This window comes from Macaca nemestrina, chromosome 1, assembly GCF_043159975.1.
Source record: "Macaca nemestrina isolate mMacNem1 chromosome 1, mMacNem.hap1, whole genome shotgun sequence".
Classification (NCBI taxonomy): Eukaryota; Metazoa; Chordata; class Mammalia; order Primates; family Cercopithecidae; genus Macaca; species Macaca nemestrina.
Window position 1 is genome coordinate 113,300,313 of NC_092125.1, and position 22,156 is coordinate 113,322,468.

The 22,156-nt window shown below is 44.2% G+C and overlaps 1 protein-coding gene across 1 annotated transcript; it reads left to right on the forward strand.

The window, feature by feature from the left end:
- The first annotated feature begins 41 nt into the window (after positions 1 to 41).
- On the forward strand, positions 42 to 17,237 carry LOC105479065 (regenerating family member 4). The gene is made up of 6 exons (XM_011736861.2): positions 42 to 97; positions 2,108 to 2,268; positions 7,836 to 7,933; positions 11,427 to 11,564; positions 12,675 to 12,780; positions 16,563 to 17,237. The coding sequence occupies exons 2-6, from the start codon at positions 2,202 to 2,204 to the stop codon at positions 16,628 to 16,630; spliced, it is 477 nt and encodes a 158-aa protein (XP_011735163.2). The 5' UTR covers positions 42 to 97; positions 2,108 to 2,201; the 3' UTR covers positions 16,631 to 17,237.
- The last annotated feature ends 4,919 nt before the right edge of the window (positions 17,238 to 22,156 follow it).

Genomic DNA, 22,156 nt, shown 5'->3' on the forward strand with positions numbered 1-22,156 from the left:
GGCAAGAAGATATAAAAGCTCTGGAAACTTTGACAGGGACCACTGGAGACACTGAAGAAGGCAGGGGCCCTCAGAGTCAGTCTTGGTTGCCAAACAGGTAATCCTCCTTGCGGTTGATGATGGGGGGCTTTCTTTAAACATCTGTTTTCCTCTGTCAGCTATTAGCCAGGCCAGAAATGACAAATTGTATTTCTAGCGAGGCTTGTCAGGCTTTCTGTTGCTGTGTTGTTTGATTTAAATTATTTACCTTCTTTTCTTCCTTCACTGTAAAGAGCATTGGGTTTGGTGTCAAGCTGTTGGGTTAAATCTTGGCTCTGCAGTCTGGTAGCTCACTGCAACCTCTGCCTCCCAGGTTCAAGTGATTCTCCTGCCTCAGCCTCCTGAGTAGCTGCGATTACACCACCGCGCCCAGCTAATTTTTGTATTTTTTAACAGAGACAGGGTTTTACCATGTTGGCCAGGCTGGTCTCGAACTCCTGACCTCAGGTGATCCACCCACCTCGGCCTCTCAAAGTGCTGGGATTTCAGCCATGAGCCAGTACACCCGGCCTAGTGCAGCTTACTTATGAACATGACAGGTAGGCATTCGATGAATGCCAGTTCACTTTATTTGAGAGTTAGATTGTATATTCAGATTTTTAATCACAAAGTATGATTAAATGTGGATTCAATGAATTAACTCATTTTAATAATTATTTGGGAGGGAAATCCAGAACTCAGTTTCATACTTATATTAGAACAAAGTCCAGACAGATGAAAATAGAAGAGAACACTGATAAATAGTTTAACCTTATGGGACAGTAATGGGCAGTCTTTTGATATAAATATAAATTTAAAAAATATTTTTAAAAACATAAAAAAAATTTTTGAAAATTTCAGAATGGCAAAAATTATAAGAGAAAAATACAAACTGAGAAATACTATAAGTAACACGTGAAATGCAATAAACATACAAAAAGAATCTCACAAATTGGAGAAAAAAACAATGAAATAGAAAAATGCGTAAAACTGCAAACTGAAAATTCACCAAATACAAAAAGCAAATCATTATATAAAAAGATGTTCAACTTCATTAGTAATTATAAAATATTTTAAATCACTAAAGTTCTTTAATATACCAAAAATTAACCAAAAATTTGACAAAATTAAGCATTCACTGGGAGCTTAGGGAACCCATCCTTTTAGTGCCCTATTAATGAGGTAAATGGCACAGCCCATACATTTAACAAAGGGTATTAAAATGGCAGTGTGCATATTGTGTGATGCCACGACTCTACATACGAGAATTTATACTAAAGAAAAAATTTAAAATGCATGAAAGTTATGTGAGTGCAAGCAAATGTATTACAATCAATCTTTTTCTGAGAAACAAAACCAGGTTATGGGACAATATGATCCCATTTATATAAAATTGTACACGAAAGATATCTGTAGGCTACTCACCAAATTATCTATCTCCTGGAGGTGGGGTTTACTTCTTATTTTCTAGTTTTGCATTGATTTTCTAATAGCTCATGTGTTGTTTGCTAATGGGGAAAAGATAAAGCCATGTTCTTTATTTTTAAAAATGATGTCAACTAAGCGTAAACAAAAGAGTGCTGATGGAGTCAGATCCGCTTGTAGCTGGTGTCTATGAACAAATTACTTCATACTTACTGACCTTAGGTTTTCTCATCTGTAAAATGTGGGTATTGGACACTGTGCTCACGTTTAATTTTAGCATTTAAAAATTCAACGTCGGAGCCACTCTATTGGATTTTCTTGACACAAAATGCCCATATCCGCCTTATCCGTGAGGAAGCTTGCCTTGGGCGCCCTCTGCTGGCTCTCCTGAAGCTAACAGGGGCGAGTGCTCGGTGGTTTACAAATTGCCTCCATTAAGACTGTGAAACTGTTCAGCCTGCTATAGTTAGATCTCTGGCACCTGCCTAGGAGGTCTTGCAGGTAAGAACAAAATCTCTTAAAAGTTTCTAACCTGTACATCTAACTTGAGATTCCCTTCATTATAAAGTCTGGATTTAGCCAGGAAAATGTTGTATTATTTTCCTCCATATGTGAGTCGGCATCTAGATTCCTGGGTCCTTCTCACCTGTGCAAATGTGTTCAGATTTGCAGATCAAGGAGAACCCAGGAGTTTTAAAGAAGCGCTTGTAAGGTCTCTGAGATCCTTGCAGTAGCTGCATCCTCAGGGGAGGAGGAAGATGGCTTCCAGAAGCATGCGGTTGCTCCTATTGCTGAACTGCCTGGCCAAAATAGGAGTCCTGGGTGGTGAGTATCCATCACTTAGCTGAAACTGAGGCACAGCCAGTGTTCACACAGCCCACGTGGGACACCCTTCCATTCACCCACAAAAACATTTAGGAACTGCAAGAAATAGGTTTTTAAACATGGAGATGAAAAACAAAGATAAGTACTAAAAAATTCAAGGGCTGTAGAATCCAACAAAACCCAATACCATATGATTATAACCCATACTTAAATCATCAGTTAAGTGTAAGTTATAACATTAATTTAGCAAGTTTTTTTGTGAAGGGCAGAGATAATGTGTTTAAAACACCTGTTGCCTAGCAGATTGTCAATAAGTCATAGCCATAATCAGAATTCCTCAATGCTTATGCACTGGTTTACCATTTGAGCATTATTAGGGATTCCAGTTTGCAAGGGACCTACAGTCGAGTTGGAGAGATGGCGCTTAAACATTTATAGATCACACATCAAGTGCAAAGTAACATGGCAACAAAGTGAGTAGCAATATTGTAGAATCCACCAATAGAGAAAGCAGGGGAGGAACACTGTACAAGTGAGCTAAGAAGAAATGTCACAGAATACCAGAAATGGAAGGAAATGAAATGTGATCTCATCTGATGTAATTTCTTTGTTCTATTTACAAGGAAAATGGATTCCAGAAAAGGGTAGAGATTTGCCCAACGTCACACAGTAAGACTAAGTGATGTTTGGGCTTCTAGTGCCTTTCACAGTCCCATGTGGCCTTGCTGGGTGTTGGGCATGTAAGAGTGAGTGAAGAATCCATGTTTGAGCATTGCCTCTGTTGAGAAGAGGGCTTCCAGAGGGGTCCAGTGCTGTCAGTTACTTAGCACTGCTACTGCTGGGGAATGCCCTCGGCCAACGGTAGGATGGTTTGGAAGGACATACGAAGAGAAGCAAGGTTCTTTGGGCATCGTCTTGGCCCCTATGGCTGCAGTCGGTGGTCCTAGTCATAGCTTATCCTTAATATGTCCTCCATGGCTCTTTGCCTTCAACCCTACACCCATTCGCTGAACTATCTCAGGCTTCTCAGGACCTGTGGAACTCAGCCATGTGAGAGAAACCATACAAGAGAGTGCAAGGCTCTGAGGGGCTGCTCCTGAGCCCCTCCTGCAGAGCTGTCTTCTGTGGCCATTTCTACATGGCCAGGTGGTTCCCTGCCACTCTTGTTCTGTGCTGACTTCAGGCCTCCTTAATGAAACTTGAAATTTGCCCGAGCTATATCCTGGGGAATGTGATGCAACCCTCTTCCCACCCCTGGGATCTCACTAACCTCTCTGGCTTCTCTCCTGAGGAGGAAATGCAGACACAACATTCACCACAGGTCCTTCAATTTCTCTTTTTCCAGGTAGATCTCCCTCCCAGCTGTAGAAAGACATTCTACTTATTTTTTACTATCTTGGGGATCCTCCCTTATGACATATCCTAAATGTTCTTTGCACTGCCCTACTTAAAAGAAATAGAGGGGACTTAGAAATTAATCTTCTCTCTCAGTGAATATTAGACTCTTGTTGCTTCCACAGTGAGTTCTTTGTCCTGATACCTGCCCTTCACCTGAAGCAATTCATGGCATTGATTCAGTGAGCGGACAGACATAGAGCAACATCATTTATGGACACTAAAAAACTTCATCTGCCTTATATTTTCAAAACTATTACATAGTAATGATGATGGGTGTTAATAGTTTCAGGTTTTAACTAGCTACTGTTTATCGAACAATTCCTATACACTAAGCTCTGTGCTAATCACTGTACATGAGTTATCTTAATTAATCCTCCCAACAACTGTGTGAAGAAGGCATATATTGTTGATCCCTCTGTACAGACAAGAAAAGTAAAGCTAAAAGAGATTAAATCACGTTTCTAAGGTCACACATGTAATAAGTGATGGAGTAGAAAGAGTATTAGAGTAGTCCAGGCAAGACGCTGGAAGCTGAAACCTCTTGACAATGCATGTGTAGAGATGAGGGGCTGTAGCACCATGTGAGGTGGGGTCAACATTCTAAGGCCACCATGGAAACATTGACTTCTCTCCCAGTTTCCACCACACTCCCCATCTGGATAACCTCAGTAGTTTACTCACCTCTGTGAGGAGGTTCCCTTCTCTGTACAATGGAAATGGTTATCCACACCTATCTCTCAGGGAGGCTCTGGTAATTAAACAAAATAATCTCAACGGATGTGCTTGACCCATATAGGATTTAAAGCATTAACTTGAGCATCATTACTAAGATGACTAAGACTTGGAGTCAGACTGTCTGTCTGGGGTCAAATCTTGCTTTTATCATTTATTTGCTGTAGGATCCTGGGACATGATGACTTCTTTCTGCCTTTGCTTCTTCATCTGGAACATAGGAATAATGACAAGGTTATGATGAAGATGATTAGAATATATGTAAATGGTCTGGACCTTTCTCGGATACATAGTAAATGCTCAATAAATGTGTGGAGTAAGGCCGGGTGCGGTGGCTCATGCCTGTAATCCCAGAACTTTGAGACACCAAGGTGGGTAGATCACTTGAGCCCAGAAGTTCGAGATCAGCCTGGGCAATGTGGCGAAACTCCGTCTCTACTAAAAAAAAGTACAAAAAACTAGCTTGGTATGGTGGTGCTCACCTGTAGTCCCAGCTACTCGGGAGGCTGAGGTGGGAGGACCACCTGAGCCTGGGAAGTCGAGGCTGCAGTGAGCTGAAATGGCACCGCTGCACTCTAGCCTGGGCGATGGGAGTGGGGTAGCAGAAGGCAGAGCCACAGCACAGCAGAGCGGCTGTTAGTTGCGTATCTAGGAGCTAAAATGTCTCCACCAGGGGGCTCACGGCCATAGCTGCAACATTGCAGAGTGTGGGGCAGAGGGCAGGGGAGAGAGATGAAGGGAGGAAAGAGGAGGGGGAGAAAAAGAATTAGAAGCAGGGAGAAGTCATAGGCAAGGAGGGACACACATAGGCAGAGAGACAAAAGAGACAGAAAGTACAAAGACAGGGAGAGAACGGAGAGATGTATAGAAAGTCAAAGACGGAGATGCACAGAGAAAATTGAACACAGAGAGATGGTCAGAGAGCAACACTCAGAGAAACACAAAGAGAGTCAGAGAAAGGAGAGAAAGAGAAGAGAGAGAGTTGTGATTGTCTGGGCTCCAGCATGGTCTTGGGTCTTCTTCACTCTGACCACTCTGTCCCTCCAAGTCCTCTGCGTATGTCCCTAGGCCCTCTGCTTTCACAGCTTGGATCCGGGGGAAACAAGGACCATGGTGGTAGAGGGTCTGTCCTAATATGTTTGCTCACAGAATGCCAAGGAGAGTTGCTTCAGAGGGCACAAGACCAAACCAGAAGCCCCAGGTGTGAGGCCAGGGGTCTTTGTCCTCGGGCCAAAGGTCAGAGATTTGGGTTCCTCTTTGCCACCTCTTTCAGAACAGTCTCACCGGTATTACAATGGAAGGCATGTTTTCGCAGCTGTCCCTTTCTGAAATTCAAGCCCATGTCATGTCTGCCCTCCGGTAATCAATGGCCAGCCTTCTCTTAAGAAGATCAATTTTTCCTTGAAGTGCAAGGATTTCTTTTCCTCCTGACAAAATAATCAAGGCAGCCCAGTTAATTATTTCTGTTGCTAAGTTTTGAATTTCTCATGTTTATAAATATTGGGAGGGCTGGTGGCAGTAACATAGATTTTTAAGTCATAGAGAACTGGATCTGCAAAGCAGCTTTTCTATCTTTCTGTGTGACCTTGGGCAGATGACCACCCTGAGCCTGTTTCCCCACCTCCTCAAGCAATCTTGTTAAAAGTACAATATGGATAAAACACTTAACATGGTGCCTGGCACCAAGAAAGCACCTCGCAGGGTGAGGGGCAGAAAGGGGAGGGGAGAGAGATAGAAAAGTGAGCAAGGAGAGGGAGAAAAAAGAATGAGAGCAGAAAACAGATAGTCATAGACAAGGAGGGACACACAAAGACACAGAGACAAAAGAGACAGAGATGGAGAGTACAAAGACAGGGAGAGAACAGAGAGATGATAGAAAGTCAAGCACCTTATCTACAAAAGCTGGTGACAGTGGTACTAGTAGTAACAGCAATGGCATAAAGGCTGCGTTTTATTTATCATAAAATTATGTTCATATTTCTGAATGTAGTAGAAGATGAAGCATTTAAATACATGAATATCTTTGCTGTTTGTTTGTAGTATATTTGACATACTCACTGAAACCTTTCCTGCCTTGCCTTAGCTAGGTTGGTCATTATTCATTATTCACAGATACCAGGAATAGCACAGACAAAGGATCTAAAGCTACACTGAGCATTCATGTTCCAAGACGGAGCTGGGACTGTGGCATAGAAGCATGTGGCTGGATAGGGGCATACAGCCAGGTTATAAAATCTTTTACATGCTAGATGAGCAGAGAGCTCCTCTGAAAGCAATGGGGAGCCCTGGGAGATGTACAGGCAGGGGCTGAAATAAAACAGAAGAGTGGGGCAAATAGGAGACAGTAGTATCATTTGAATGAGGAGAGAAAACATACTGTTATGACAGCTGCAGTCTGTGGACATCCCTTACGGAAGGAAACACTTTTGCACCCATCATGGTGTCAGAAGGTAGCCACATGGTCACAAAGCCTACACTTGCTAGCTTGACATCCCCTCGATCACCTGGTGCCTCTGTACATCCAGCCATCTCCCCCTCTTTATAAACCTTCAGATACAGCGACATTGCCCATTCACCAGTTGACTAGCAGGAAAATCATGTGCCTCCCTGAATCATAGATTCCTTTGCTTCTAGGTCCTGGCTCTTTCCTATTTCTGCCACGGTTGCCTGATGGACACCCTGTCTCTTAAGCCCTTAAGGCAGACTTAAGTGCTTGCTGTTTCTATGCATGCCCTCACATTCCTGCTTCCTTTGCCTAAAATGTTCCCTCCCCCAGTACTGACACATAGCCCACCTATGCTCAAGTTCCAGTCAAGTTGCCATGTAACCCATCCCTTGTCTCCCAGGCCAAAGTGACTTCTCCCTCCTTGGAATGCCCCAAACTACCAATTTATGTCCCTCATCCACTCTTGTGATGCCTTAAATCATAGTTGTTTGACCTTCACTACTAATACAAGATTCCGTCAGCTGCTGAGAATCTATTCCAGTTATGTGTGTCTATCTAGTCCAATTATGTACGTGTGTCTATTCCAATTATGCATTCCAGAACTGGGGAGATAACCACAGCATGGGTTCAGGGGACCCAGTGGACTCGCTGGACCCACTGTGAGGCAGATCAAGCTAAAACTCCATTGATCACCTGACTTCCATAACCCCTACTCTGACTGGTGGACCGCAGTGACATTTTCTTGGAATTAGTGTCAGTTCAGAGGCAGTGTCCAGTAATCGCAGAAACACAGTCACACTGGTAAAAGGCCTTAGGTCCCTTTGGGAAAAGCCAGAAGAAGTGTAAACTGTATACATTTTTGACAGTGTAGCAGGAATCTTCATGAAGGGACTCTCTTCATTCAAGGGGTTCCTGATTGCAAACTGTATCAAGTCTGGGAATTGATTGTTTTTGCTATCATAACATGCAATTGCCTCTTGTTTATGTGCAGATGTCATCAGGAGACCCAGCTGTGCTCCTGGATGGTTTTACCACAAGCCCAATTGCTATGGTTACTTCAGGAAGCTGAGGAACTGGTCTGATGCTGAGGTAAGAAATTTGCCGCCTGCTTGGCCTGGGCTTTCTAGAGCAAAGGACCAGCCAGAGCCCCAGATCTCATTTGATTCAGGATCAAGTGTCCTTCCTGGGCACTATGAAGAGAAACCCCTTTGGCTGGTGAAATGGAGAGAAGAGGGTTGTGTGTTCAACTCTTTCAATTCCGTAAGCATTGCTGAAGCAGGTGCTGTATGCCACACCCTAGATGGGCTACAAGCACATACGGATACATAGGAAATAGCCCCTACCCTCAGCAAGCTCACTGTCAGTAAAGGAGACAGAAATACATCAATCAAAGGAGGAAGAGAAGATGAGGAATTCACAGAAAGGATAATGAAGTTCCTGTAAGAGATCTACCAGAGAGAGGTGTGTAGACACGCCTGGAGCAGACACCTTGGAGCCGCCGACAGAAGGTGAAGCGTCCAAGAAAATGTGGAAACTTTTCCACTGCTCTACACAGTCCACAAACATGTCCATTTTATTTCATTGAAGCTTTGTCTGAGAGATCACCAAATAGACAGTCAAAGTAAGTTATCTCAGCCACGTGTGGGGAGTCGCTGCTGCCGAATTGTGATTAATTGGGGGAGTCATATAGGTATATTTGGCATGATCTGGGCCCATGTGGTCTTAGAATCCCTGTATAAAACTAGACAATGAAAAACAGAAAACAAACAAACAAACAAAAGCAGAATGAAGCACCTACCACGTGCCAGCTACTGAGGCTATGAATGTATTCTCTGGCCTTAGAAAGCCCAGGGTTAATGCAGGCTTGCGACATTGAAACAGAACGTTTCAATGCAGCATGAGTATAAATGACTTGCCCAAGTTTACACTGAGAATAACTGATGCAGCAACCCCAGCAAAGTCTGAGCTGAGTCCTGAATAATTGTATAAAAAGGGGAGAGAAACAGAGTGAAGAAAGGGCTTCCCAGACTCTGTCCCTGGAAAGAAAATGAGCTCGTGGAGAGGAATAGCTTTTCTCTGTGAAAACAAAGAGAACAAAGAGGAAGATGTCTGGGAACCGTGGAGTAATAGAGACCTGAGTTTACATCACTACGCTGCAATTCACTAGGTACCTCCCTTTACCTGTTTCCCTACTGGAAAGTGGGATAATACTTTTTACTTCATGGACATGTCAGGAGGATTCATTAAAACAACTTGCATAAAGCCTATGGCACATGGTAGATGCCAATTCAGGGTCTCAAGAAAGAACAGCCCACAGGATTGACGCTGAACCTTAAACAAAGTTAACAGGACCAGGATGCAGAGGGGGTGCTGGGACGGTGAGGCCAAAGGGGACCCCTCAAACCCAACAAGGGCTGTGCGGCTCCCCGATTCCTCACCAGTGTTGCTACTGCCCTTGGCTCTTGAGACCCCTGGAAGCTGATGGAGGCAACGTGAGAAGCACATGGACATGCGACCTTGAGCTTGAGAGGCAGAGGCTTGAGTTCTAGTTACAGCTCCAGCAGTACCAGTTGTGTGAACTGGGAGGGAGGCTATCGCGTACATACTCCAAGTCTGTTTCCCCTTCTGACACAGGATCTTTTGTGGCTGGTACCCAGTGGGCACTCAATAAATGCTGTCTGGTCATCTGGCTGGCATGCCTCATGGGCCTGAGAATTAAATAGAATTACAGTGATAGAAGCATGCTGGTATTGTAAGTGGTTTGTCAGTGTGAGGACTAAATTATTATTAAATAGTAATCACATCTAATCTTGGGTAAATTAGTAAAAGCAAGAATGGGATCAGTAAAAACCTAAGCAACCCAAACTAAAATTTTATTGAATTAATTCAATTTCTTGTCATGTAACACAACCTCAGAAGAGAATAAAATAAAGTTTACATACACACGCCCATATATATAAACATTTGCCTTGTTTAATTGAACAACAGGTTTCTGGGTACAGAACAAGAATTTGTCATGTCATGTGTTTCATACAATCCTTAAAACTGTGAGTGATTACCATTTATTCACCCACAAGAAAAATTCAGATTGCATGGCCTTGGATGTGAAAGAAGACAGCACTTTTGCAAAGGACCTCAGAAGGAAAAATTTGGGATCGATATGCAGACATAAAGGAGTAAAACAGATTTGGGATTAGAGCTGAAAGTTTTAAAAGTTGCAACAAAGCGGATAGTTACATATCTGCCTCTAGTGCCCAGGAAACCCCGAAATCCAACCAGATTTGGTGGCATGGTTACTGCTGAGGAAAGGCAAAGCAGTGGGCACATTCACCTTCAATCGGCAGGGATTCTCCACCAGCACGGGGAGCCGACTCCTCTCCTCCGGAGGATCACCTCATATGTTTAGGCAATTGATCGATGCCCATTCACTAGCAAGTCAAAATGAGTTACAGACCACTGCTTACAATTTACAATGTGTTATTCTTATGTAACATAGGCTAATAATAATTTATTTTATTTTATTTATTTATTTTTTTTGAGATGGAGTCTCGCTGTGTCTCCCAGACTGGAGTGCAGTGGCACGATCCCGGCTCACTGCAAGCTCCGCCTCCTGGGTTCACGTCATTCTCCTGCCTCAGCCTCCTGAGTAGCTGGGACTACAGGTGTCCGCCACTTCGCCCGGCTAATTTTTTGTATTTTTAGTAGAGATGGAGTTTCACCGTGTTAGCCGGGATGGTCTCGATCTCCTGACCTCGTGATCCACCTGCCTTGGCCTCCCAAAGTGCTGGGATTACAGGCTTGAGCCACCACGCCCAGCCGGCTAATAATAATTTAAAATAAACACAATGTAGGCTTAGGAATTAGGGAGAGCTGGGCTCTCTTCCTGTGTCCAGTTGCCCTTTCCTGATCCCCTGTCTCCCCATCCGTAAACTAAAGGTGGGCCCCATCTCCTTGGGCTGCTGTTAGGACTGAATGGTGGGGTGCCCAGTGTATTGGAGGTGTCCCGCAAAGAGCACTGCTGTAACGTCTGTTCTCTGATGCACATTGTATTCACATTCTGACACTTCTGAAATCAGGTGTGTGCTACAAACACGCTGTGTCACAGTGTATCATAGATTCATTGACAGTGATTTTATTTTCTTTCTTCATGGGACATAAAATAATGCCACATTTTACAATCAGCAGTTTCTTAGATCTGTTGAAATGCAGTATTATAACACAATAGGTCTCATGACAGGTCATAGGTAGCAGTAATTATTTTACAGATGAAGAAACTGAGCCTCAGAGAGGTGAAGTGACTTGTCAAGGTCACATATGCCCTGAGAGGCAAGACCAGGATCCCGGGCATGTCCTCAGACCCTCAATCTCTCGCCCTGGCCTTGCACTGCCTCTTTCTTGAGACCGAACGCTGCGGTAGTTGTGTTTTCTGCCAGGCTGGCAGGAAGCCTTCTGTGGGGTTTAGAGCACTCTGTGTGGAGGACGTGGGGGCTGTGTGAGTCCCTCCTGCTTGGACTAGCGTTCTGAGGAGAGGGCTGTGCTTTAAACATGCAGGCATCATTAACAGGACCTCTCCTTGTACTAGCTCGAGTGTCAGTCTTACGAAAACGGAGCCCACCTGGCATCTATCCTGAATGTAAAGGAAGCCAGCACCATAGCAGAGTACATAAGTGGCTATCAGAGAAGCCAGCCCGTATGGATTGGCCTGCACGACCCACAGAAGGTAACCTCAGACTTGGCCACAAAGGCCCTCTTGGGAAAGCCAGGCTGGCATTCTCTTTTTTGAGGAATGGCCTCCCGGCCTATAACAGGGACACAGCGGGTGGATCTTCTCCAGATGCACCTCCAGCTGACAGAGACCAAGGCCTCAAGGTCAGGGACCCAGTTCTGGCCCTCGGTGGAGGATATGATTTAAATGTATAGACCTCTGTCTAATTAAGGCCCTCCTGAAAGGCAGAACACAAAATTACCAACGTTTTAAAGCCTTAACAAGTTCGTGTGTGTGTGTGTGTGTGTGTGTACACACGGGCCTATTATGAGACAGATCAATCAAATCTCCATTGGATCTTGAGTTAAAGTTGAAAACTTTCAGCTAGCCTTTTTTTTTTTTTTTTTTTTTTTTGGTGCTCTAATTTTCTTTATGTTATCCTTGATGCTTTTCGCTGTAACTTCCTGTTCTTTTTATCAGTACCCTATTGTAAGAAATGACATGAGCGGCCTTTGTAAGGAACAGCTGTTGTTGAGGTCTAGGTGTGGGGTCTTCAGTTGACAGATGCTTGGTGGGACTTCTTTAGTTGACTCAAACAAACACAGGGAACATAAAGCGGGAACCCCCATACTTCCTGCTTCTTAATAAAACTGCTGAAGATACCACACATTCATCACCCTCTTTCATGAATATGTATGTGTTCATCCCTTAGTGTTTGTCTATCAATATCTTATGGCTTTTTCTCTTTTTGAATATTATGTTACAGAAAAACTAATAATCCTTTACCGTAGTTGTTACAAATATTTTGTGCAATTATTTTTTTAATGTCATTTATTTGACTATCAGAAATTTTGCATTTTTATGCATTCACATTGCTATCAGTCAGAACCCTGTCATTCAGATGGAATAAATACTTACATCTATTTCTATTTCTTGCAGTAGCATTGGTAATGTTGTCCTATTAGTGGTTGAGTGGAATGACTTTCTCTTTTTCCTTCTTTAAGCATTTCTGCACTTTCCCAACATTTGCAATGAAAATATGTTTTAAAGGGGACTGAAGGGACTTCCTTGGCTGTGGCAGGCGGGTTGCTGAGCCGTACGCCTCTCCATCTCCTGTTGTTGCAGAGGCAGCGGTGGCAGTGGATTGATGGGGCCATGTATCTGTACAGATCCTGGTCCGGCAAGTCCGTGGGTGGGAACAAGCACTGTACTGAGATGAGCTCCAATAACAGTAAGTTCTAATGCACCGCCCCTCACCACTTCTCCATGCGTAGACCCTTCCCTTTACCTAGTAAGAGCAAAAATAGACACAGGGGACTCCTGCCCTCCCCATTCCACACTAACAACTCTTTTCTCCAGCAGGGCAGTGGCCTTGCCACAGACATAGGTTACCAACCTTCAGTCCTTTGTGATCACTTTACAGTCTTTGTCCTATCAATGTTCCAGCTGTTGTTATTTACTCATATTTTCTTTAAATCCGTTCAATTTTTTCTGAAATACACTTATTTTAAAATCATATTCTATACCATGAGGGGGATATATATCCCATTTTGGGAAACCCAGACCACAGGGAGTAAATATATGCGGTGAAGACAGATAAATCTCTTCTGACTTCTTTAAAATGAGGGTTTGCCATGAGCCCTGGAAAGCTGGTCTTTGCCTCAGTTCTTCCCTCCTGTTTCCCTGAATCCTGTCCCCAGAATGCACTGGCCTGAAGCTCAGTGCAGGCTGCACACACTTGCATGAGCCTCCTCCTTTCCCTGGCCTGCTTTCATTCTTTGTCTTTCTGCTCATGAGTTAGACTTTTCAGCATTCATCCTGGTGACACCTTGGGCTGGGTACTTCTTGGTTGTGGGGGCTATCCTGTACTTTGCACAAGGTTGAGCAGCATCCCTGGTCTCTAATCGGTAGGTGCCAGTAGCACTCCTCCTCCCAGGTCGTGAAAAATATCTCCAAGAATGACCAAGTGTTTTCTGCAGAGGGCAAATTCACCCCCTGGTGAGAACCATGACAAATAAGCGGTGTAGAAAACTTCAGCTGTACAAGATCACAGGATATTAAAGAATCCTCAATGCCAAAGGTCATACACTTGAGAATATCCCAGTGGGTCTAATAGGCCATCATAGTGACACCAGGACCCCCTGCCAGCCAAGAAGTCAGCGTGGGGCAGGCCTGGGCTGAGGTCTCAGCTATTGGGCTGGGGAAGGGAGGGACTCGGCCACCCCCAGCAGGACATGGGGGAAGTTTAATGTTGTCTGAGGAATAAACTTATAAGAAGGAAAAAGAGAGTGAGAAAACTTTCTAACAGCACGAGGCGAAGGGCAGACACGATGAGACACAGTCTGAGGAAAACCCTCCGAGATAAACAGCCAGAGAGGGGATGTGCACAGACCGGTGAGAGCACAGCTGCTGCTGTTCAAGGCAGAAGTCGGCTCAGATGGAAAGAACACAACCAAAACCAATAGGCAGAGGCTACCCACAAGTGGATTTTTATTCTAATCAAGGAAAACAATGTTGAACAGTTAGCGCTGCTCAAACACATAACGAGCTACCCCAGGAAGCAGTGAGAAACTTTACAACCAGAGTTAACCAAGCAAAAGGTGGACATTGTAGTTTTTATTGCAGTTAACGCATTAAAAGTGTTAGAAGCGAGGCTCCATGGCACCAAAGAATCAAATGAGGAACAACTGTAAAAATACCAATATCAGGGATTCGCTTTTCAGACCTGCAACATCAGACTCTCTGGGGCTGGAGGCCAGACCTGGTTTGGGAGCAGTAGACCAGATGCCTCCCCAAGTCCCTCACATTCCCCAGATTCTGACATTTCCACTGGACAAAGTTCTCAAACAAAAGTCCTTTCCCTGTGAGTCGGTGATCACATCAGCAAACTTCAGTAGCGGAGTCGCCTCTGTTGTGTGGATGGGAACCGGAAGACTGAAGCTCTCTGGGAACAGCACGTCTTTGGGTTCCTTTCCTTTCCCACGGTTACTCACCCAGCTCGTGGCTGTCAGAACACTGGCTCTCAAGGCAGAAGAGCACAAGGAATGAAGCAAGGATTTGAGAAGAACTGGTGGAAGGTAGAGTTTAAAAGCACATGCCCCTCAGCCACATCAGTACAATGGATTTTGCTCCCCACTCTGTTTCTAATTTTTTTTAATTCAAAATTTATATAATATTAATGCCCCAATACACAGCCACACACACATTCTTGTTCTGTCTCTGTGACAGAGCTATTCCTTTTTTATATCTCTTTAGAAAGAATTTCAGAGCATTTTACTTGGTGTGTTTCTCTCTCACCCTTTCTGATGTAAAGGGGAGCCTTTACATCAGAATGTGTTTTGTGACTCTGGAAAATTGCAGCTTGCAGTGTTTCCTGACGTTTTGCTGGTCCACTTTGAGACATTTAACAATGATAAGTGGGATTTTGCAGTTTGAAAAAGAAATTTCATATTCAGTATACATTGAGGTCAAGAGCACGGGTTCTGCATTCTGAATGCCCAGGGTAGAATCCCAGCTCCTCCTAACTGAGCTGTGTGACCCTGTGCAGCTCTCTTACTTCTCTGTGCCTCAAATGCCTCTTTATAAAAAGGAGGAAATAATCGTCCTAATTATCTGAATACATGTGGCGTGTTTATCATGTGCAAGTTAGGCTCATGGCTCCGTGGCCTGGAGGAGAGGGAAAGTAAGGTCTCTCACTCACCCTTCCCTGCACTCCGCCTCTGGTGAGGTGGGAAAAGTGGAGCTCTCTAGCTTAGTGCCCGTGGTGAGCTGTGCTGTGCTTGATTGTTTGAAGTTGCTGTACTAGCTTATCCACAGGCTCAATGGGCAGCAACCTCAAAAGGACCGGCTGATGAGTCAGTCTCAAGCCTGGCCCATGGCCTTGTGCTGTATTCTCTTTGCCCCACACTGTGAAAGTACCCACAAGCTTGCAGGGCCCATTTCATTTATACTCTGTGGCCCCTGCGCTGAGCACTATGGATGCTGGCATGGGCAGGCACCATCCTAGGAGTGGGAGGGGCACACCTCCCCTCCTCCTCTCCCCAGAGCTCTCACCCACCCCACACACACTGGGAACAGGGTCAGATCTGCAGGTCAGGGCCCAAGCAGACACCTAGCCAGGGAACAACTCCTTGCTCTGCTGCAGGCACCCATGGATGACAAGTGATGCTGTGGAGCTTGGCTTCTGGGAGGGAAGTAGCTGGATCTCACCTCAAAAATACTTCAGTCCTTCAAAGGGCCACCTCCGCCTTGGGCTCAGTCCTTTTTCATAAGCAGATGGCCTGTTGGGATGTGAATGGCTTTAGCAGCTTTCAGTTCTTTTAACTTTGAACAGGAGCTTCTTAGAGCCTAGGAAAGGCCACCCTCAGATCCTCACTGCGTCCTGCTTCAACACAAGAGCCCCTCGTTCTCAGTTGATTCATGTCAACCCCTGCCTTTCTTCAAAAGCAGTGCTGGAGTGGAGCTTTTGCCATGGTGTGTGACATTTAAAGTGGTTTTCTTTCATTGGGAAAGTTAGTATCTGTCTTAAGGTTCTCCAGGGAAACAGAAGTAGTGGGATGTATATATAGAGAGACAAAGATTTACTTTGAGGAATTTGCTCACGCAATTGTGGGGGCTGTCAAGTCTGAAAACCACAGGGCAGGCCAGCAGGCTGGAAGTTCTTGCAGGAGTTAATGTTGTGGTCTTGAGTCCAAAGACAGTCTGGAGGCAGAATTTCTTCCTCTTTGGGAGACCAGTCTTTTCTCTTAAGGCCTTCAATTGATTGGAGGAGGCCCACCCACATGATGGAGGGTCATCTGCTTTACTCAAAGTCTACTGATATTTAAACATTAATCATACCTAAAAAACATCTTCATAGCAATCAAACAACTGTACACCATAGCCTAGCCAAGTTGACACATAAAGTCAACCATCATATCACCTTATCTATGACTCCAAGAAAAACACCCGGATAACTCTGGCAAGCTCAGTACAGGACTGAATGGATTTAAATGTCTGTTTATTTTCTTACAGACTTCTTAACTTGGAGCAGCAACGAATGCAACAAGCACCAACACTTCCTGTGCAAGTACCGACCATAGAGCAAGAATCAAGATTCTGTTAACTGCTGCACAGCCCCGTGCTCTTCCTTTCTGTTTTCTGCTAGCCTGGCTAAATCTGCTCATTATTTCAGAGGGGAAACCTAGCAAACTAAGAGCGATAAGGCCCCTACTGCACTGGCTTTTTTAGGCTAAGAGACAGAAACTTTAGCATTGGCACAGTAGTGGCTTCTAGCTCTAAATGTTTGCCCCACCATCCCTTTCCACAGTATCCTTCTTCCCTCCTCCCCTCTCTCTGGCTGTCTTGAGCAGTCTAGAAGAGTGCATCTCCAGCCAATTGAAACAGCTGGGTCTTTGGCCATAAGAAGTAAAGATCTGAAGACAGAAGAAGAAACTCAGGAGTAAGCTTCTAGCCCCTTCAGCTTCTACACCCCTCTGCCCTCTCTCCATTGCCTATACCCCACCCCAGCCACTCAACTCCTGCTTTTTTTTCCTTTGGCCATGGGAAGGTTTACCAGTAGAATCCTTGCTAGGCTGATGTGGGCCGTACATTCCTTTAATAAACCATTGTGTACATAAGAGGTTGCTGTGTTCCAGTTCAGTAGTGGTGAAAGTGGAAAAGTGAAATAAGACCAAGAAATATACCCAAGTGCTTCTTCGTCTCCTTCATCTGAGTCTCTACCTCCTCCAACCCAGCAACAGCACTGGTTCAAGGAGAGGAGAGATGCAGGTGACCTGCCTGCCAACTTCTGAGCAGGGTTGGGCAAGTGGGTGCTATTTAATTGAGTGCTTCTCAGCTTATGAGGGGGATGACAGTCACAGCAGGTATGGTGGAGCTGACCTGGACCCTGGACGCTCATCTCCCCCACTGCCACTGACAACCTGTGTGGCCTTGTGTGACTCTCTTTGCCCTGTGAGGTTTGGAATGGCTTACAGGGTGGTTACTTCAATGAGGAGGTGATTTTGCCTGCAAACAGATATATGACTCCCTAGGTCACGAATCTGCATGGTCATGTAAAAAGAAGCAAATATGGACTTAATGATTACAGCATATGGCTACGGTATGATCACATTCGCATTCCTTAGAGGAAAAAGCCACCAGACAGGAGAGGCCATGTGGGTTGGCTGTGCAGTTCAGGCTGTGTGGATCGCCACTTGCTTTATCCATGATGTGCTGCCAACTGGCAAACACACCGAGTCTTATTCCCTAGTCTGAGAACACTCCCCTCTCATATTAGCAGGCTAAGACCAGCTATTGAGTGCTGGCTGAAAGAAGAGTAAAAAGAAAGGGGAAATGGAAGACACGGAGCCTCGGCCCTAACCAGTTCTCCCTCTACTCTCCCTTCCTTTCTTCTTCCTTCATCCACCATGCCCTTGTCATTCTTTTGGTTGTCAAAGAGGAAAACACCAGAAAGAATGTATTGCTCCTCTCAAGTATAAAAAGGCTGGATAACCCAAAAGATAACTCTCCTAATAGTGATATTTCAGAGAAGGTGACAGGCAAAGGGAAAAGGCTCATTCTTTCAAAGCATATAGTTACCTTCAGCAAAACTGCAACCACCAACTCCCAAGGGGGTTCTAGGCAAGTCACTGTCAGAGAAACAAACAAAAGTATCAGACTGCATGATAGAGATAGAAGATAAATTGGGAATACCAGACCATTGAGAACAACAGTAGAACCCTGTTGGAACAAGTGCCAGATTCTGCAGTATTACCTGTAAGAACCGAAAAAAAATGCAAAGGAAACATGGCTGAGAATATTTCAGAAAGGTGGAAGCTCTCAGTTTTTTCTGACTATGGCACATATGAAAGTTAAAAAAAAAAAAAAAACACCATAGCCCACCTCCCTCTCCTAATTTATTTGCTTTTTCAAGAGGGAAAATTCCTCATGATAGCAAAGAAGTAGAGATGAACAGAATAAAAATCCAAAAAAATTACAGATAGCAAATCTACTAAGACAAAATAAAGTCAAGTCATTCTATAAATATTTACAATATGTAAAAATATTTACAATATATTTAAAAATAGTTCCAATTAAAGACCATCACCAACTTAAGATCATCTTGGCGACACAATAATAACAAGGCTCCCTCCCTGAAATTGCTGAAATGCTGACAGTCTGCATGTGCACATATGCTGGGAAAGGCATGGATAAGAAGTTACCCATCTTATTGGAAGGCTGGGATAGTACGGAGTTAGTTCTAGAGCTGTCATGATTTTCATTTATGTATGTAAAATTTTAATAATCCTCAATAATTCACTGAATGGATATATCATTCAATACATATCATCCCTTTCATCAGGGATGGGGAGTGGATGTAGACAAGCAACAAACTAAATAAGAAAAGGACAGAGTATGGGATGATGACAAGAGCTGTGGTGAAAACATAAAGCCAGGAAGGGGCACAGGGAGCAGGCATGTGTTGGAGTGTGTATGGAATAGGTGCTATGCTTCCCCTGCTCCTTTGGTCACAACTGACAGCCAGACTGTTTCAGCATAAAAAAAAAATGTATGGGTTTATGTCACTCCACAGTCCGTAAGTATATTTGAGCTTCAGGTATAACTTGACCAACAGCTCAACAAAGTTACCAGATGGGAGTTTTCTCTATTTTGTGGCCATTTTTGCTGGGGATTAGCTTCATTATCTGGCCCCATCTAGTGCAAGGTGGCTGAAGCAGGTCCAGCCTCACCTCTACCAGGAAAGAGATCCACAACCCTTAAACAGGAGCCTCCAAATGAAGACTCATTGGCCAGGAAAGGCCCTACATGAGTTATGTGCTCATTCTCCAACCAATTAAGGTAGCGAGGAGGATGGAATGTGATGATTAACTTAGCGAAGTCGTCACCTGTTACTCCTCTAGAGCCCACGAGTTTACGCAGCTTCATCCGAAGGGCAGGACCACTTCTCACCCATATGGTGCCTTTGTAGAAATCGATTTTTTAAAAAAAGATGCCCCTTCTTCGTAAGAAGACATAGCCCCATGGACTCTCAGAATCAAGACAGGCTGGAATTTAGCCCCTTCTTGCTCTCTTAGTTGTGTACTTCTGTGCAGTGCACAAACTAGGCAATCCTATTCTGTGGCCCCGTTGTACATGGAAGGGGAGTAGGACAGCGTAGTTCTCAACGCAGGGGACCAAGGACCATGCTTTGGGAAATTTTATCCTAAGGCCTTACTGCAAGAATTTAGAACCAGGAGTCTCAACTGAGACTGGAGAAGCATCTGATGTGAGAAATAAAATTCAGGTAAGTATTGTTTCCTGAGATGTGCCTATTTATATGACTCCAGCCATGGCTAATGGCAGTTTATTATGATGGGAAGAGCAAAGGGTTAAGAGTTAAGCCACACTAGAACTGGCTGACTCTGCCTCAAACTGGCTGTGTGACATTGTGCCTACAGTGTCTGAGCCTCTGTTTTCTTTTCTCCAGGATTTGAGGATTAATTTAATTAAGATATGTGATGCATTTGGAATGGGGCCTGCCATAAATGCTTAGCAAACGTTATTGTCACCATTTTAAATCTTTGTGATCTCGAATATATGTCTCTCTTCCAAACCACAGTTTGTTTATCTATAAAATGAGGGCCTTAAACTACATCCCAATGCTTATAGGGTTTCCTTAGATGTGAATAAGTGAAGTGGTCTCTTGTAGGGCAATTTGAACTGGGAAATGAGAATGCAAATCAATTTCTTTCAACCATGTGAGAGCCAAACAAAGCAGGTCTGTTGACCTTTGCCCATGGGGCCAGTTGACAACCCTGGAATAAACAATCCCTTTCAGCTCCAGCATTATCTTGTTCTGTTTACATCTGGATCCTGTACTTCCCTAAGTCAAGAATCAGTCTCTAAAGTCACTGAGAACTTTTACAAAAGTAAGTGAATATGAAACAAAAGAATATGCACAGTAATAAGGGATCAGATATGTATCCTACTTGAGGACAGTCATTTCAGGCTATGTTGGAACCAAGGAACAGACAGTATAGACATATAAGGTTATGAAAGTAGAAGATTATGAGCAACCTCAAGGCCCTGCCCTGCTGCCCAAGAACCCCATGAAAGACAGCTGGAGAGGAAATTTTAGGGACAAGGTGGAGCAAAAAGAAACCTGCAGGTGGAATCCTGGATTTGGGAGTAATGACTTTGACTTTAAACCTTTTTAAGGTTCTAGAATATAGTATTATATCATAGTAAATTTGTAGTCAATAGTAAATACATGATTGATTGATCATATCTTATTTAAAACTATTATTGCTTCCAAAAACTTCAGAAGATAGAATTAAGACAATGAACACAACTAGAGTCTGTTAACCTAGAAGGACTGTGACTGGGTGCGGTAGCTCACGTCTGTAATCCCAGCACTTTGGGAGGCCAAGGCGGGTGGATCACCTGAGGTCAGGAGTTCGAGACCAACCTGGCCAACATAGTGAAACCCCGTCTCTACTAAAAATACAAAAATTAGCCAGGTGTAGTGGCTGGTGGCTGTAATCCCAGCTACTCGGGAGGTTGAGGCATGAGAATTGCTTGATCCTGGGAGGCAGAGGTTGCAGTGAGCCGAGCCGAGATGGTACCACTACACTCAAGCCTGGGTGACAGACTCTGTCTCAAAAAAAGAAAGAAAGAAAGAAAGAAACAATGCATCAATTTTCATTGAAACACAAACTTTTTTTGTATTATGAATTAAAATGGAATCATCACAATACCTATGAATAAACGTTGCAAAAATAAGGGGAGGATTAGCATAGAAAAAAGGAAAGCAGATAAACAGCTCAATAGGAAAAGGCAGGAAATAAGAGGAGGAGATCCATTTATTCAAATACATTACAGATAACGTGACATCCACTCCATGCGAAGGGGTGGCCTGCCCCTCCACACCTGTGGGCGTTTCTCGTCAGGTGGAACGAGAGACTTGAGAAAAGAAAAAGACACAGAGACAAAGTATAGAGAAAGGAAAATGGGCCCAGGGGACTGGCGCTCAGCAGACGGAGGACCCGCGCGGGCACTGGTCTCTGAGTTCCCTCAGTATTTATTGATCATTATCTTTACCATCTTGGAGAGGGGGATGTGGCAGGACAATAGGGTAATAGTGGGGAGAGGGTCAGCAGGAAAACACGTGAACAAAGACCTCTCTGTCATAAATAAGTTTAAGGAAAAGTGCTGTGCCTTGATGTTTGCATATGCAAACATCTCCATAAACATTTCCATGCATTGGCCAGGCGCAGTGGCTCACACCTGTAATCCCAGCACTTTGGGAGGCTGAGGCAGGCGGATCACGAGGTCAGGAGATCGAGACCATCCTGGCTAATACGGTGAAACCCTGTCTCTACTAAAAATACAAAAAATTAGCCGGGCGTGGTGGCGGGCGCCTGTAGTCCCAGCTGCTCGGGAGGCTGAGGCAGGAGAATGGCGTGAACCCGGGAGGCGGAGCTTGCAGTGAGCTGAGATCTCGCCACTGCACTCCAGACTGGGCGACAAAGCGAGACTCCATCTCAAACAAAACAAAACAAAGCAAAACAAAACAAAACAAAACAAAACAAAAAACATTTCCATGCATTAAGGAGCAGGATTGCCGC

What these genes read in the sequence shown, in the direction of transcription:
- LOC105479065 (XM_011736861.2), top strand. Translation starts at nt 2,202, where the DNA reads ATGGCTTCCAGAAGCATGCGGTTGCTCCTATTGCTGAACTGCCTGGCC. An exon ending in CAAAATAGGAGTCCTGGGTG is followed by an intron (nt 2,269 to 7,835) that starts GTGAGTATCCAT and finishes GTTTATGTGCAG; the next exon opens with ATGTCATCAGGAGACCCAGC. An exon ending in TGAGATGAGCTCCAATAACA is followed by an intron (nt 12,781 to 16,562) that starts GTAAGTTCTAAT and finishes ATTTTCTTACAG; the next exon opens with ACTTCTTAACTTGGAGCAGC.